This window comes from Corvus cornix, chromosome 4, assembly GCF_000738735.6.
Source record: "Corvus cornix cornix isolate S_Up_H32 chromosome 4, ASM73873v5, whole genome shotgun sequence".
NCBI classification, from domain to species: Eukaryota; Metazoa; Chordata; class Aves; order Passeriformes; family Corvidae; genus Corvus; species Corvus cornix.
The window spans coordinates 48,922,305-48,941,120 of NC_046334.1; the positions used below are offsets into that span (position 1 = coordinate 48,922,305).

Below are 18,816 nucleotides of genomic sequence, written 5' to 3' on the forward strand. Positions count from 1 at the left end.
GGCTACAGGTTTAAAACTAAAATGCTTGATCGTAATACTCACTGTTTTAATGTAAATATTTTAAATATCCCATGTTTCCCAAAAGTCAAAATTCTGCCAAAATATTTGTTTATGTTAAATGCTTTGTCGTTAGTAACAAAAACTTCATTTCCTTGTTTATGAGCTTGAAAATAAAAATTTTTAAATGGTAATTTTTAATTAAGGTAAATAACTTTTTAAAGATTTATTTATATATGTGTGTATATATATACATATATAATCCAGACTAAACAAAAAATGTAAGCTCTTTCTTCATCTGTATAAAGGCAGTAAACATCTTAAGCTCTCCTTGGTTTTAAAAGTACAAATTACATCACTTTCTTTTAAGTTTGCAGACTGCATTCGCTTGTGCAGAAGCATTTGTTACCAATGGATTTGTCTTAAGACTAGTTGTAACCCAGATGAAGCTGAAAAATATTCAGTAGATGCTTCTTTTCAAAAAAAATTCTGTATGTTATTAATTCCAAGCAGATGTTTGGCTTAAAGACTTTAGCAAACTGAATTCCAACTCTATATTGGATTCAGAGTAATATATGCAAGAAGAATGTTAAGTGGGTTATTCTGGAGTGAAAATGTACAGCTAAGAGTGAGCAAAATGAATGAAAAATATTTTTTACTGGCTTCACCATGAACTTGAGGCAATGAGAGTGCCATCTTCCAGTTGCCCCTATAACATTGTCTAAAAAGGAATTAAGGCACTATTCATGAAAAGTTTAAAAAATTAAAAATAAGTACTCAGGTCAGTAATCTTCTGTAGAAGCTGGCAGTAGCAAGTTTTAATACAATTCTCAACAGCAGAGTTCAAATAAAACATGTACCAAAAGATCATAGAAAGATTTTTTTTCATATAGGTGGACCACAGAATTTTTCAAAAGGGGTGTTGCCCAGAAACTTTCGTCCCAGGTTTTCCACAAGGCTGTAGTCATCCCACACAGCTTTTTCAGAAGTCCAATAGCATGTGTTGTGCTGGCCACTGAATAATGTGATTACATAGCTACCTTCAGTTTGAAGGCTGTATTATTTTTATTCCTTTATTTTTTTAAATACATTTTAAAACAGTTCTGTCTAACACTTGGTAAGTTGACTTCCTCAGCATAGAATCCTCTTTCAGCTTTTAAGTACTCCAAGGTTCAGGGATGTTGTATATTTTAACTACTAAGAATTCTGATTGTTACTATAGTTTACTGGTTTAGACAAAAGTTATTTTTTCCTGAATGTTATATGAATAAATGTGGGTATCAGGACATAAAAAGCATGTCTAGAAAACCTTGGTTTTCTGCTGCAGTTTTAAACTGTGTTTCAGAATAATAATGAACAACCTTAGCTGACTTACAAATAGCCTTTACTTTAGTGGGAAAAGGCTTTCCTTTCATTGAAAATTATGTTAGTTTGGTGAAATTTGCATTGCTAAAGGACATATTCATCAAAATTTTTCAAACATTGTTTCTATTTTTACCCTTACTAGCTTTTCACAAATCTTTTTAACTTGGATTTGTTAATGACGGGAATGGTTAATAGCAGTGTGATGTTAGAGATATGGGGGTTTTATGAACTTTTTTCCCACTCTGCTGCATTTACTTTTTCAATGAACACAATTTAATTAGTCACAAGCCTCAGATGTCAATTCCAAGAAAAAATTTGGTTTCCATTTTGAAAGATCATAGCTTGTGTGTCATGTGAAGGAGTTATGCTGTCTCTGATTGTTTTGGTTTCTAAAGTTATTTTCTAATTTCATTCTTATTCAGACAGAATGGAAGGTAGCTGGTATGGCCATTAGCTTCAGCAGTCATGTAATTTCTTGTTGGTTGTGCTTTTTGTAGCTATGGTACAGTTTGCAGATAGCTGGACAAAGTGATGGCCAAGCATTGTTATTAGTGCTTAATGGAGAGAAAATAATTGGTGCTTTAGAGTTCTTTAACTGTAAAAACTTAGAGTGGAATGTGAAGAATTTAACATCTCTTTTATGTTTATTTTAAAAGAGATGGCAGTTTTGTTCTGTTTCTGTTTTTTTTAGGGGGAAGCAGGAAGAAGTGTAATGAGGAAATTTATGCGACCAGTGGGAAAAGAAAACTTTTCCTCTCAAATTAAGGATCAAAAGTTTGGTCCAAATAGAGAGCAATACATTGTAACCTGTAATGTCAGTCTGTCCAGTGTCAGGACTGGCAAATCATCCACTCTTGGCTGTAATGCCAGAAATCACGGGGCAGGCATGAACATTTTATTATGACATCTACTGAAAAATAGTTTGACTAATGTGTTTAGTCAAAGAAACACTGTGTTTCCTTTTAGGTGACTTGTTTTTACTATTGCCCTCATTAGCACTGGTTTTGTGATCTTAAAAATCAGTTAATATAAATAGGACAGTATTTTTTGCTAGTCAGTTACTGGATTTGATTGAATTATTTGAACTATAATTCTTTAAAAAACCTTGCCTGTCAGTAATCTCAATAATATAACAGTGTAATATTCTCAAGTATCATGAGGCCTTCACGTACTTTGAGAATGTTCCCTTTGGGAGCCTCAGCTTCCAGGAGCAACCCCAGCATTACACAGATGCTACAATACAGCAGAATTTGTGGCGCCTAGTGGTCTGGTTCTTTTTGTGACTGAGCTTGTCAGTGCTATACCAGCAGTCTTGGTTCAGGTGGGAAATGTACTCACAAACTCCACAGGCCCTGTTGCTCGGCAGTGTCTCAGTCAGCAGCAATTATTTAGAACGAATTGCTCTTTCGTGCTTTCCTTTGCAAATTTGTTCCCTGAAACTTAATTTCCTGTATGTTTCTGTGTGTAAACATTCTGAAATGTTTATTTCAATTTTTAACCTGGATATTTAAGTCCAGGTTATGAACATCCCTGCATATAAGCTTTAACCCTGAAATTTTGTCATTCACAACCCAAATTGCCACGTTCCGGAAATTTATAATAAAAAACCAGGAGGTTTATTGCATTGAGTGAGCATATAGAAGACTTGTAGGAAATTAATTATAAATACCTGTTTTTACTCCAGTTTTCAGTGATACTATATATCCATCTTCACACAGGAGTCATGCGTCGGTACCAGAATTGCTCTCTTTGTAGGAAGCGGTGAATGGTGGTAGTTTGGGAGACAGACTCACAGGGCTTTTTGCTTTTCATCTGGTTTCTGTTTGTACCGTGAGACAAGAGGGGTGCAGTTAGATCCCTGACTCCAGTGCCAGAATTCACAAACACAGATTGCCACGCTGCTTAAGGCTTGCTCCTTATTTCCCCACCCTGTGAAACACAGCAGTCCTAGCAAATAATTCCTGTATACTGTTTTTAGTTACCATGTCTCAAATACTACAAGGACTGAATTTCAACTTGAAGAGTAGAACTTTTACAAAACAAAATGGGAGGTACATGTGTGACACATACAATGGTAGATGTAGGCAAAACTGATATATTTTCAGTCAGCTGAGCTGTCACCCCTGGAATAATTTGTCCCGTCAACTGTGAACAGACATTCTCTTAATGACAGGTAATTGAACAGTCCTGAAAAGAACAAGGTAAAAGTTACCAGCAGATAAACTAAGTAGAGGAACAAGACTCCATGTGCAAAGTTACTTCCTCTAATTTCTCAGTGTAGGCTGTGGTAACATAATGGCAGTCCATTCTATTTGTGACTGTTTGCTTTTAAATCTATCTCTTCTTGTTTCTGTATAAAGTAAGTATTTAAACAGAGAGGAAAATAAACAGCATAACAATAAACCATGCCAAAGTCTGCACTTGTTGTAAGTTGCTACTGGTAGGGGCAGCATTTGGGGTTCCTTCCATTGCTGTGGTTTAGGGGCCCTTTGTTTCTCCAGTCCTGTTAACATCTTGCTTCAACAAATCCAAGTTTTCTATGCATTTTGCTGTGAATGCACTTTTAGTGTATACCCTTGAAGGGCAATAACAAGACCGGTATGTTAATTGACCTGGGTTTATTACCTTTTCACAGAATATACAGTATGCTTTAAAAGTACATACATATGAAAGTCCTGTATTAAACTTGCCTCTTTGTTTTATCCCTTAGGGTATCACCTCTTCAAAAATCTGAAGTTGTAGAAATGGTTAAAAAACAAGTTAAGGTAGTAACTCTAGCGATTGGTGATGGAGCAAATGATGTTAGTATGATACAAACAGCACATGTTGGTGTTGGTATTAGTGGGAATGAAGGTCTACAGGCTGCTAATTCTTCAGACTACTCAATTGCTCAGGTCAGTCATTACACTGCAAAATACTACAATAAAATGTTTTAAAATATGATTTATATTGGTGTATGTATGTTTTAATTGTATGTTTGTTCATTTTTCATTTTTTGCAGTTCAAGTATTTGAAGAACTTGCTGTTGGTTCATGGAGCCTGGAATTATAACAGAGTAGCTAAATGCATCTTGTATTGTTTCTACAAGAATATAGTCCTTTATATTATCGAGGTAATTTTACAGTACATTAAATGTTACTTCTTGAAAGTGAAATCTTAATTTTGAGCTTTTGGTTGTTATATATATCATTTTAAAGAAGTATTTTAACTGTAAATAAACACTTATTAGTACTGAATCTTGACATTTTTAATAAACTGATTAATATTAATTATTGTTTTTTACTTTTAAAAACCCAGTTGTTTTAAAAATGCATACCTAATATGTTTATAATACTGCTAGCTTATTAAAATGCTGTACATGTAACATCACTGCAGTAATTAAGGAATCCAGTTACGAGTTTGTCTTAAATTTACCCAGAGATGTTTGTGCTGAAGCTCTTTGCGCTGGAGTCAGTGACGGTCAGGTTCTCAGAAGCCCTTTCAAAGGTCTCTGTTGCACTGCAGGGCAGAGCTGTGCCCAGGGCTTTTACAGGCAGGTTTAGTCCCCCTCTTGGGTACCTTTCACTTGCTGGTGGGGTGACTGTGCATCCTTAGGCTCCTGCTGAAGAACAGGGATACTTTCCTGGAAGTAGCTGACCCAGTTTTTTCACCTGGGATTTTAAGGAGTGAAGTCTTGTGAAAAATACAGTAGTATGAGAGGATTGTGTTGTAATAAAATGTACATTTATTGGTAGGTATGATTAGAACAGCATGTATAGTTATAGTTTTCACTATCTTCATGACCACATGGCAACCTTAAAATTTTGGGCATATGTTTTAAATAAATTTTTGAATTTCCTCTCTCCCCTCCCTTCCTTTTCTTCCAACAGCTGCTGCCTCTTTTATAATTAAATATGTATCTAGTAATTACATTTATAATGGATTCAAACTTTATATTCTTACTGAAACTTTGGGTTAAAAATGTGGAAAAAATATTTAATTTTTGCAAATCTTGACCTCAAAATAAATTTTATCCGTAGTCTCATGTATTTTTGTATTAATGGGGTTAACAGATACTCTATAAATTTTCATAGTTTTTTAAATATATTTTCAAATTAGTATCTTAAAGTGACAAAGTGTTCAGTTTTACTGGAGGAAAGTGCCTTATTTCTGTTAAACCTGATACAAACATTAGCCTAATATTTCCGATTTTGATACTTATTTATGTGACCTTACACATTGCAATATCTGGAAATACTTTAATCATTTTTTTACGTACAAAACTTGTAGCCAAAAGAGCCAAAAACGCATTGTAGACAATGCATTTTTCTTACCATATTTTTACATTTTCTAAATTTTCCTCTTTTTTCTCTCCTTACTGCGTTACTACAGCAAATAAATTTCTATCTAAGTAGCAGCAAGTTTGTAGCCTGTTTAGAAAAAGGACAAAGTAGGAAGGTATAGAAAAACTAAAGATCCTTTTTTGCTTAGAAATGGCAGACTTAAGATGCTGTGTTTCAAAGGCTGGATATCTACTTACATGATCAGACTTCCAGATGTACTCATTAGCAATAGCTCTAGAAGTATGTGAAAAAAAAATATTAATGTATACTTCGTGCTTATAGAAAGCATACAGAGGTGGGCTTTAGAACATACTTATTTTTCTTAGTTTTCTGTCATTGTCACCTGCAAGCATATTGTAAATTTATAACCTTAATCAGATATAAGTATCCCACTGTTTGTATTCTTTGAGAAAGAAAGTTAAATGCAGTGGACAGAGATCATAGTCTAAAGATCAAAAGGCTTTGATTTTTTGAACAGGTAGTCTCTGACTCCTGAGCAGATGGAAGGGCAAAGAGATCATTTTGATATGGGTTGTTATTACCCTTTATATATTTATAATGCACACAAGGATTTTACCATACACACCTTCTCTGGAAGACAAGATGAATTCTGCTTGAATTCCTGTATATCCAACATTTGTCAGCTCAGAAAACTTTTCAGAGATGTTAATAGCTCATGTCAATACTGTGAGTGAATGGGCAGAAATTCATCATTGAATGTCTCCAGAAAGGACAACTGCCAGTCTTGAGTCTCTCTTTTCAGTTTTTTTGTACAGATCAGGCGTGGGAGCAGAGAGCTCAATGAGTATTTGTAAGCTGCTGCTTAATATGCAGAAATGCTACATCAGGAAAACTTCTGTGAGGCTTTTGTGGCCACACCTCCTCTGTCTTGGACTTCAGAAAATAGTATTGTGAAAGGCACGTCTGGAAGTTACTTTAAACAAGTTTCCTTTTATTTTGACAATAACTAAAAATACATACCTTAACATAATAGATGTGTATCCTATTTTTAAATATCTGCTCAGTACTAATCAAGAAAGTAATGCAAAATATTCCATATAATCTAAAATAGAGCATTTTTCCTAGGCATTCATGGGCTGATACAAAATTGGTGTCAGCTGGTTTCTTGGTTCAGAAAATGGTAAAGGTCTATAGTAATACTCAGGCACAGTGATCAGTGCTTGTTGACATTTCCTATTCGTAAGAAACTAGAAGTGGTCTGTAATAATGTTTTTCTACTCTGTGTCTTGGTGCAATGTCTCTTTAAATATGGGCCTCATCTTTTGTATAGGACTAGTCACAATGACTTGAGAGGTTATATTCTGAGGTATCAGTCTAAATTGCAAGTGAAAACTCTGAATCTCTAATAGACCACTAATGTGCTTTATGAAGCCTGGTCAGAGCATCACACTCATGTAGGATAAGCCTATGCAAAGTCTTATACTTATTTTGGAGGGGCTGTCATTACTTTATAATGATGGTTGAGATTGAGATTGATCTCATGATTGAGAACTCCTTTGTGGATTGGGTTTAGTTTTACAATTACCATTACTGTATACACTCTATCATTAAACTACTCATTTTATGAAGTTATGCAAATCACCCTTTGACATCAGACAAACAAAATTTTTCTATTCCTACTTCTCATTTCTCTATGTAGTAATAACATAAAATAACTGGTTCATATTAAATAAAAGGGATTTACAATTCTAAAAAAATAAGAATTTTGAAGATGTGCTTGGGTCATTCATATTTCATGGGGAAAAATCAAATGGAAGAGTAAAATACCAAGACAGGCAGAAGCAGATGTGGGGAGTTGAGATTTAAAGTTCAGTTACAGATGTTTAAACATGGCTATTTAAGTGATACTATGAAAATAATTAATTTATTAAGTAATTAGAGCTGTAATGACTTTTTTTAATCCATAAACTTTGGATGATGGGGAGGTTATTTTCCCCCTCTCCCAAGCTCTTTTCTTCCCACTACTGAGTTACCCATTTTCTGCTGCTTGTGTCCATAACTGGAATTTACAATTTTGTTCCTGATTTCCTTTGCCTGACATGTCAGATGAATATCCATGATCATGCTGAGACCCATATCATGCATAATCCCAAACCATGAGCAGGCTTTCTGTGCAAACTCACACTGGGTCTGAGCTGCACAGTTCAGCTGCTGTGGCTCATTATGCCATGGCTTACTTGAGTGTGCAAACTGCACTGAATTCAGTTTGAAACGCACAGCAGAAAGTGGTTGTGCTCATGCCCATGTTTTTGCATTGCATGGTTGGACAACTTAGATCTGCGTTGAGGTCCATCTCATTTTAGATGGGCTGGGGACCTAAATCTTTCCTTTTCAGTGGAAAATTTTGTAGCCATTGAACTACAGAATGGTCTGAATTTTCACTGCCTGTTCACATATATACTCTAACATACTTTTTAAGAACACCAATTACCTGTTGTTCTGTAAAGGGGTGCTGGATTAGTAATTTGAGTTGTTAGAGTAGGACCTATACCCTAAGAGAGAAGTGTTTGAGTCTGTTCCTAAATTAGAATCATGTAGTGTCCTAAAAACTTACTTTGCAGGAACAGCTGCCTTCATTGTCTGTCATAACTAGGATGAAACACACTTGTCCATGAACAAATTGCCCACTGCAAAGCAAGTGTTTCTTGTCATTCTCGCTATTAATAATGTAGTAAGCTCCATATTACTTTTTTCATATAGAGTTAAGAGTGTAATTTTCTAGGGTCCAAAGTTGAGAAGTTAGGGCAAATTCATTGGTTATTTTCTTCCTCTCTTACAGTTTGAGGTGAGGGCTGTATTTGTCCTTCGTCTTCTTTTTTTCCACTCTCTTGATCCTTTAATTTTGAGCCATAGTTGTTCTTAATGTGAACATTCAAATACTGTCTTGTAAACAATATAAAATTAATGTTTCTGCTTAGATATTAAAGATGTTTCATCTCTTAAAGCTATGTATCTGGTATTCCACTAAATAGTAATGTTTCTAGTAGAGATCACTGCTTTTGGCCACATTGGAAGATTTCTTTTCACAGACTTTTTTTGAGAGATTCCATAAGAGCTTCAGAACCTAGAGATGCTACCAAATTTCATGTCACTTTAGTTTGCCTCTAAACCTCTGACCAAGATATATTCCAGTTCCTTATTACACTAAAATGAACTAAAATGCCTATAAGTTTGCATGCTTTCTTTAGAACAAAGTAAATGCTAGTATATCAGGAAGTCAATATTATGCCTCAAAGGATTTCTTTACAATTTTACAGTAAAACCATTTTCAGTTTAAATGCCTTGAAAATTCTAATTTAAATTCTGTACAAAATAAGCTGAAAGCAACATTCCATTGCAAATTAAAATTTTATCCTAAGTACTTGCATTTCTTTTAAAAAGTCACTCCAAAACATTTCCAAGTGTTGCTTAATGTCATTTACCTGTAAGAGCAGTCAACATGTGGAATAGATTCAGTGTATGTATTTAGGCCTTTCATTTAAAATTAGAGTTTTATAACACTTTGCCTGCTCTTTAAATCACAGTAGAAAGTTAATGTCTTTTCCATGTACTCCTTGGTTATGAAGGGTCAAGTCTTATGTGTACTTGTGGTCTTGTCTTTTCTTCCTAGAGAGTAATACTTAAACTCTGTCTGAAATTACCAGCAATGAGATGTACATGTGTTTATGACCAGCTACTGAGTCACACATTTTCCACCACCCTAACACTTTCAAATTGAGATTTCTAAAATTTATTCCAGTATTCGATACAAACAAGAAAAAAAAATTGTACTGATGTTGAGTGCAGAATTAATTATTCTATAATGCACAACTGATTATGTACTCATCTTGCACCCTCACACTCAGCTACTGAGAAACTGCTGCCAACAAATCTCTGCTAAATTCATCACAGTTAAATCATAAATCCTATTCTGAAAGTCAAAAATCGACATGCACAAGAGCTGATAGAAATCTGATTCAGCTGAAATAAGTAATTCCATTTTCTTTTCAGTATACAGTCTGAAAGGTTAGAAAACTGTGCTTGTTGCACTTAAATCTACCAAAGTAAAGAAATTTGGCATTATAAGATTTCAGAAAATTCAGGGTATTCTCTCTTTTTGTATTGCAGCCTCAAACACTCATGGCTTTGTATTCTATCTTTTTCCAATAAGTGGCCACCAAAAAAAAAGAATTTACTCTTCTCTTATCTTAATTGAACAAATAGCAATTTTTGCTGGATTTTACCTCCCATTTTTAGTGTTAATAGTTGCCAGATTCATGGGGTTTTCCATCTCAAAGTGGTCACAAACATGTTCAGACATTCCACCACATGATTAAAAAAAAAAAAAAAAAAAAAAAAATCTGAGTTTGGTCATAGAATCCAGTCACCTGGGGGCCAGCCTGGGAACACACTGATAAACATATGTATTGACTGTACAATTCATGCTCCCTTAATGAAGTTCAATGAAATGTGAACCGTAAGAAAGCAGCATCTAAAAATTCACTTGAAAAATGTGAGTCTTAAATTGAGTAGAATGTTCAGATGATTTTGACTTGTGTTACCTAAGAGCTTACATTTGTCCTAGACAATATCGTTTCAGTGTAACTTGTTAATAAAGATTCATCAGATGGGCTGCTTCTCCACTTCATCATTGAACTATAGAAGGATGAGAAAATAGGAGAAAGTAGATGTGCTGCGTGCTATGCTGAAAAACATTCGAAAATATGTTATCATGCCTTTCAAATGAAATTTGTTTTCTTTCAATCTTTTAGCAAAAAATGATAAAAATTATGCAATAAAAGAGATATCCACTTCCCTCTCTAAAGTACCCTGTAGCTGAATTGGTGCTTGTTAACTAAGTAGTTTTACTTTAGTGCTCTGGTAAAGCCTAATCCTCTCATGAGTAAGGAATATTGGTAGTTTTAAGTTCCAAACAGCAGCTTACTCTATGAAATCTGTTAGTCAAGTTTGCTAACAATGAGAAGACGATAACTACTAATCTGTAGGTTGCCCCTCTGCCAGCCCATATTTCTCAGAATTTTTATTTCATTAAGACTTAAGTGAGCTTAAATCACTTAAAACCTTAAAGAGCCTGACATTTCTTTTGAAAATAGTTACTTCCTTTGAATGTTCTCCTATTTACATGGAATTGCTCACATATCTGACTAGATTGCCCACTATCTGTTCTAGATTGAAAGTTGGATTTGTCATTAATTTTTTCATATGGGTTTAAACCAGAACATTTTCAACTGTGTTGTAAATGTGTTCTAGGGATATCCCTTTTTGCAAAGCTGAGGAAAAATCTGTTTATTGTAACTTGCAAGACATTTCAGTAATACATGATTCTGTCTTTTGCAGATCTGGTTTGCATTTGTCAATGGCTTTTCTGGACAAATTCTTTTTGAAAGATGGTGTATAGGTCTTTACAATGTGGTAAGACAATTTGTGTGGCTTTAGTTTTTAACCATGAATGTTTCTTGAGTAAGCAATCTTTAAGCAAGTCCTCATCTCTAAAGTTTTCCAATTTTTTTATTTTTAAACCATCTACTAGATGTTTACAGCAATGCCTCCGCTAACTCTTGGAATATTTGAGAGATCCTGCCGAAAGGAAAACATGCTGAAATACCCTGAGTTATACAAGACTTCCCAAAATGCACTGGACTTTAATACTAAGGTAGATCTTTTTAAAAATCAATCATAATACAGCAAAAATTCATAGGAATTCAGTATAGTTACCCTTTTGGTTCTATTCTGCTCATAATTAAAAACGGAGGGGATTTTTATATCTGCTATTTCCAGGTGTACGCTTGTCAGTGAGTGGTAGAAATCATATATATATATATATATATATTCATTTTTAGCAAGTATGGAAATGGAAAACAAGGATTTAATTTTTTTCAATCCCTTTTTCTTTTTTCACTGCTGGTAATAAAGCTGTCTTCTATAGGCAGAAGTGATTAGACCTCACTGTCACTGGGCTGTATGTATTTGTACTGTTATATGGAAATGGATTACTGAAGCCTGTGGAGAAGTGTTGCAGAGAACAATAAGAACTGTCACTAGATTTGTAGAGGGAGGGACATGGTACTATTCTTTGTCAATTTGGAGTTGTGATTTTATGGTTTAATTTTGAGTTTTGGGAAAAAATACTTAGAGTCAAGAATGTGTCTGTGGATCAAAAGGAATCTGAGGCTACTTTTGGTGGGAAATGGGTGACATTCGTCTTAGAGAGGTTAGCATAAGTAGTAATAAAAGAATGTAGGACTCTTTAATAAATAAAATATATGAAATTTCTACAGCATTGCCCATAAATAATTTCTTTAAGAAAACTAAATTAAACTTATTCCTGAATCTGTGGTTTCGTTGAGTACTTGACTTTTGTAAGAGTTTCTTCTGATTTTTTTTCTTGCAAATGTAATTGTGACATTTCAAGTAATGTCATTTTATGTTGAACTTGGGGACATTTTCGATACATCCTTGAATTAACAATGCCTACATGTGATGGTCTGTAGTAGATGTGCAGAGCTGACGCAGCATAATTAGCTCTTATATCTGTGCCACTTGTGCTGTATAACTGCAGTTACCCCAATATATATATGTGTTTGTCTAAACTATCTTTGTTCGCTGAAGCAGATGAGGTTTTTCCCTTCTTCCTCATTTAATCCCTTCCCCTACAAAAGCTGACCTGAAAGCTGTAAGGACGCTAGGTAACAGAGTCTTGTGTCCCTGCTTTACAAATATGAGACTTCTCATGGTCCCGTGAATATAGACAATTTTGTGTTGTGATAGTTTTAATAAATAGTGTAAATACGAGTTATAACAGTTGGTTTCTGTTTTAAAATAAGCTTTTAGTATTTTTATTATTGCAAAGATGTATTTTTGACTTAATCGGAAATTCTGTGGCTGTTCCCATACAACATTTGCTATGAGTAAATGTCTACAAACTCACCAGCTACAAAATTCCCACCTATATAAGTTGAATAGTTGGTGTTAAAGATTTGGAAACATTACTGCCTTGAATATTGATGCAGATATTTGTTATGGTAAAAGGGATCAAAGGTTATGAGGTCATGACAGAGGTTAAAGGATTAGCATGGGACAAAAAGAATTGGTCAGGAAAATGGAAAAGTAGAACTAATTTTTCTTGCACCCACCTGTGCTTTCTGTCAAATAAAAACTTCTGGTAATGACATAGCAAGAAGGAGAGACAAAGGTTAATGAGTAGCACAAGTTTAAATGTGCAAAGTATTGGAGTGTAAATTGGATTATGCAACCTAGTGTAGCTGTATAATCTAACAAAAGACATTGAGACATTGTGGAAAATGTGAGACAAGCAACTTAATTTCAATTGTTTGAACACCTTAACACTCAAAATACACATCAGTTAGTTACAATAAAAGCCATAATAGTCAAAAGCATTGTTAGTGAACATAATTTCCATGCTGATGGAAATGGGCTGCATATTTTTTATTAAGTCTTTTTATGTCATTATGCAATATATGATGGAAAGCATTAGTAGATTGTTTATCCTTAAACGTATTGCAGTTCTTTGCAGAAGGCATCTTTTACAAATGAAAATAAGTTTGAAAGTAAAACTTCAATTATTTAGCAAATACATTAAAGGAATTATAATATGATCAAACTGTGTTCTTCAAGAATGGAGCATGTAAAGAGAAATTTAAGGAAGAAACAGTTTTTCGTCCTTTTTGAATTCCTTTGTGTGTGGGAATATATAGATTAGGCATGTGTGTAACTCAGGTTTTGATTTTTCTACTATCTAAATTTATTCTTACACTAAATGCAAATTATAAAAGAGTCCTTTTTAATTCCCTACTTAGAATGTAAAAATTGTTCCAGCTGTCTGGTTTAGTTTAATTTTTCTGATGGTATTCCCATATGTTTAAATTTATTTTCCCTTCTGAATTGAAATTAAAAGGAGGAGATAATATGCACTTTTTTTCAAAGCATAAAAATAAACAAATGACCCATGAAGAGCTAAGAGGCAGAAAGTGCCTGTCAGTTATATTACTTCACAGTGGTGGCCTGACAAAAACACATTTTGTGAATCTAACACACAGATAAAAAGAAAGGTCAGGGTTCACAGAGCTAGTTTATTGCAAATGGTTCTCATGGATTTTCTGTTTTCTCTTTCTTAGGTTTTCTGGGTTCATTGTTTAAATGGCCTCTTCCACTCATTCATTCTGTTTTGGTTTCCACTAAAAGCCCTCCAGCATGGTAAGTATTATGAAAAATAAAAATAAAATGTTGAACAGTACGAAATATCTAAATATTACCTTTTTTCTAAGGGAAGCTTTATAAATACTAACAGTTCAGTGTGATTAAATTTCAAGATACCATTTATAGAACTAGACCAGATGCCATATACTTACAATGTTTTATTTAAAATCTGTGTAAAAATTGGAAAAATATTATGTACATATACATTTAACTATCTCAATAGGGTTTATGTAAACTGAAACGAGATCGAGAAAAAGAGATTGCTATTTAATTATGCTAATTTTTATAAAATACACTACCATGGTAAATACCTACAAGATCCTAAACTGCTACTATCCCTTGTATTGTCTCTTTCATTTTGTCGACGTTTGTTTTTGTTGTGTATACATTCTATCCTGTTACTTCAAGGGCACTCTAACCTGCCAGTTTATATTTCTATGAGTAGGATTGTGGCAGAGGAACAGTGACATCTTGGACTGCTCAGTCCTGTCCAATTTTTAGTTCAGCTGTTGTATATGCACTTGAGCTGCAGAAGGAAGTGAGGTGGTTGAGAGTAGAGTGGTGTTAATTAAAGGAAATTTGAAACCACTGCTTCCAGTTTGCAGGAATGTTTGGGGCTGGGAGGGCTCTCATAAACGTGGGGGGTTTTTTTGCTTCCAATTTGTGGGGAGAAGAAAACCAAGTGTGTACATTGCAGCTTTTCTGAAAATTAGTCTGTGCTCAGTTCTAGTGATGTAGCCGAGCAGTCTGCCCTGGCATAGGGGTCAGAAATGTTCTCATGGACATCTTGAAACTGTTAAGACTAGATAGTGAGACAGTCACAGCTGCTTGTGCCCCAAAAGATTAGGGGAAAAACTTCTTGCACACTATTTTACACTCGGTAACTCCTAATGGGTAAAGGGAGGTGTGTGGCAGCTTGTTTTCTCTGAAAGGCCACTCACATCACACTGAATGTGAGTTCAGTGGGAACAGTTTCCATTGGAGAGGTTTAGACAGCCCAGGAGGAATGAGATCCCAGAATGTCAGTGCGTACTCTAAAACCATAATCCCAAATTCAAACTGAAATCCCTGTTCAAAGCTGTAGCCAATCCATGTGAGAGATTTATGCATTACACCATGGATAAGTGTTTAATGAGTTTATGTGGTGATGCAGAGTAGAGTTCATGTGTAAATGGCAGAGCTGAGATACCTGTATGAGCACTGTAGCTCAGCCTTCCCAGCCCACAAACCCTGGTCTAGAACTGACTTGCTGGCAAGTGGCCTCTACAAGTCTGAACAAATTGTCTGCTGCCTTCCCCTTTCATTGCTAGAGAAAGGATGGGTAAGGCAGCAGAACTGGGACCTGAGGGAGTTGTGTACATCATGTGGTATAATCAGTATCTGGAATGGGTCTGGTGGTGCTCAGAGTTTTGCATGAAAGAGATACGAGTGCAAAATAAGATGTGCTATTAATTAAATCTCTGCTGTCTGTGTGTGTAAAGAGCAAAGGGAAATAATGCTGTTAGTTTCCTACGGAGTACCAGAGACAGGAACTTCTGAGAACAGGTCTCAGCTTCTACCTTCTCTTAGCAAAGAAGAGGTGCAGGAAGATCCTGAAATATGAAAGGCACAGCTCAGCTTTGTGCCTTAGGGTGCTGAGTCCCAAGACTCTGGCTGGTGGAAATAGACTTAGCTGTCTGCCTGTGCTCTCTGTCTTTTTCTCATTATGCCCTTTACTGCTAGGTATATATTGTAAAGCAGTGCAGTGCATATTTGAGCATGTATTATTAGAACATTGAAAATCAAATCTTGAAGATTATTAAAATCTCTTGGAGCCCTTCTCCTGGTCAAATTCTCCTGTTTAGTCTTATTCTTGCTTATCCACCAGTTTCTTATCTGTAAGTAGAAATTTTCAAACTGCATATGTCATAGTAAAGCATATCAAGAAATATGTGATCAGAGCATAAGCATGGATTTGTAAGAATTGTTTGTCAAAATTGGCTCCATGGGACCTTACCATTGTACAGTACCCAAAATTTACACTCCATGTGCTGTCACATGGATATGAAAAGTGACACATAAATTTTCACAGAAGCTTCTTCTGATGCAACTTTGTCGACATAAGTGGCAGAAGCCAAACTTTTATGTACTAGTAAATTCACCAGGTGCTTCCTCTTTTGTATAATCTTTAGAATAAGCCATGGTCTCAGCTTTTTTTTTCAGGCTTCAGCTCCTGTAGTCCTTCTTGGTGTGCTAGTCTGTCCAGGGAGAAAATTAGAGAGGGAAGTGTCAAACATGCAACCAGTATCACTAGAGCTAAGGATGCAGTCATGGTGAGCTCCTCATCATGGAATGGGAGACAGCTAAGTGAAGGAGGACTTTCAATCTAATATTTTTCTGTGGAGTTGTCACCTGCTGTCTCCTCCAGAATATCAGTAAATAGATCATTTTTTTCTGTGTTAAACTGTCTTCACAAGTCCTGAAAAGCTTGTAGAGAGGAACACTCTTCATCCACAACCAAAATGGATTTAATTTCAAGCATATATAAAGATGATATGAAGGCTGGAGAAACATTCAACACAAATATGCAAACATACTTAATTAGCAGCATTTAATATACTGTATGCCAGCTGAGGTAGTGGAAAAATAAGTGTTTTCAACTACTGGTCATTTTTTTCAGCTTTTATCACCATTTTTGTCACCTTCCTCTGTCCAGCCTAATCAGAGGAGTTATAAACCCATCCCTCAATGCCCCCCACAGATAAATACCTTTATTCTTCTCTTTCTCCCAATACAGCTTTTTAAAAAATCCTTCTTTATTATTATTTTCTTTTTTTGTTGTCTTTTATCCTTACTTGCTACATACACAGCATTTTGATATCTCTGTGTAAGGCAATAAAAAGCAATATCCCAGTGGTTAGAGCCTCTACAGTAGAGTGTTAGAGTTTAGTTGGTTTAGTTGCAGTATACGAACAATCTTGAATGCTAAAAGCATTTCAAAACTGAACGTGAAAATGTAGCTACCTCAGTGGCATACACCTCACTTTTAATTGAGAATGAGGAATTCCCTCATAATAATTCCGTTGTCAGTTTTCCCATGTCTAAAAAGAAATTTGACAGAACTGGGATCAGAAAAGCCTGTGCTGTAAAAATAGTCATAAAATTCCGATAAATAATGGAAAATGCTTCAGAATCCTAAACTTAGGAAACACGTGGTTTTTATGAAAATGTGATGTTTTATGAAAATGTGTCTCTTGAGAGCTCTGTCTTGGTGTAACTGATGTATGTGTGTTTCCATATAGGCCAAATGGATATGTACTTACATTAATGCATATATTTGAGTTGAGTCAGTTTTGAAAATTTTATGAATGACAAGCATCTCAAGAATTTAAACTGAGTATATTTTGTATTTTTACTGAAGTTGAATTCAGAAATATGGATAAGAGCAAAGTTTCCATACCAAAAATACCAGAATTCATGAAAATCTGACTCTAAGCTTTCTGCTTACTTATATGTTACAATCAATATATACTAAAACCATTATATTTCACATTTTTCTGAAGGTAAGATGCTATATCTCTGATATTAAAAGTAACTCTATTTGCATTGCTACTGAATACAAGGTTGGTCCTATTGGTATGTGGTGTTACAAAAAGCTCCTGTTCCCTGCATAATCCCTGAAGCCAGTGAAAGTTTTAAAGCACTAAACATTGTACAAGTCATAGTTCTCTAGTGTTCAGTACAGTTCAAGATGAAATCTATTAGTACCCTGTAGAAAGTGTTACCATCTCTTTTGTATCAAAATTAGGATCATATACAGTGCTGTGGCAGATGTTTAAATGTTTTATTTTTATCCCTCTTTCCTTTTCCAGGTAGTGTATTCGGCAATGGCAAAACTTCTGACTACCTGCTCCTGGGGAACACTGTATACACTGTAAGTCTATATTGGCTCTAACTCTTTTAAGGATATGGTGCTGCTCTTACTATTAATTCTCTTCATAGAAGACTTAAGTCAGTGCAGTGCCTTAAGAAGTGCCTTAAGAATAAGAAATGGCTCTTGAATGACTCTTTGAGAAGTTTTGAAGTGCACTTTGTGTTCTAATTCCCATTTTTGAAAAAAAGCATTTCAGTAAAGATGCAGAAGATACATTTTTCCTTTCCTGTAAACTCTCTGGTTTCTTAAATAATGAGAATTACTATTCCCTAGTTAGCATGCTTATTAGTTTAGGTTAAGTTTCTGCATTGGAGAAATCTCAGGTTATTGATTATAGTAATGGTTTGTGGATTTCTGAAGATACAGTCCTGTTCTCTCTCTCTTAATTTATCATGAGGCCTTAAAAGAGGCATTGAGCCATATTGAGGAAAGGTTGTGGAATGCCTTTTCAGAGTCAGTCAAACCATCAGAAGTACACCTGATCCATACCTAACAGTAAGATTCTGTTACTCTCATAGATACTAGTCATTACTGGGTTTTTTTCGTTTAATCTTTTATCTCCTAGAATAAATTAGTAAAGCTAAATACGTGGTTTTCACTTACTAGATATGAATGTTACTCAATAGCAGCTGTCCCAAGTTCTCTCTTAGAAGCAAAATTAAATTTATGCTTACTGTCCTCTGTTCTTCAATGTTAAAAGTTTAATTAATTTCTCAAGTTTCTTAGTGTTGGCAGGTACAAAAAAGAAATTAATTCTTCCATTAAAGTAAGGGGGCTGTAATATGAATTCACATCAAAATCACTTTCCTTGGGGAATAAGGAAACATCAGAACTGAAATAGAAGGAAAATATTCTAGACACATGCTAAAACAGAGGTCACAATGCTGCTCATCTGTCACATTCTGCAACTGGTTTTCAGCTAGGAGGGCTGAAACTTGAGAGGTTAATTTCTTGCTACTAACCTGCAGAGTGGTCAAGAAT

The 18,816-nt window shown here is 34.9% G+C and overlaps 1 protein-coding gene across 4 annotated transcripts in view; it reads left to right on the forward strand.

Moving 5' to 3' along the window:
• The window catches only part of ATP8A1 (ATPase phospholipid transporting 8A1), a 108,373-nt gene that overhangs the window by 62,691 nt on the left and 26,866 nt on the right, over positions 1–18,816 (forward strand). For all 4 annotated transcript variants that reach the window (XM_039550881.1, XM_039550882.1, XM_039550880.1 and 1 more), the window contains 6 exons: positions 4,073–4,256; positions 4,364–4,474; positions 11,043–11,117; positions 11,236–11,358; positions 13,841–13,919; positions 17,774–17,835. In XM_039550881.1, the coding sequence (XP_039406815.1) occupies positions 4,073–4,256; positions 4,364–4,474; positions 11,043–11,117; positions 11,236–11,358; positions 13,841–13,919; positions 17,774–17,835 (634 nt within the window). The remainder of the gene's footprint in view (positions 1–4,072; positions 4,257–4,363; positions 4,475–11,042; positions 11,118–11,235; positions 11,359–13,840; positions 13,920–17,773; positions 17,836–18,816) is intronic.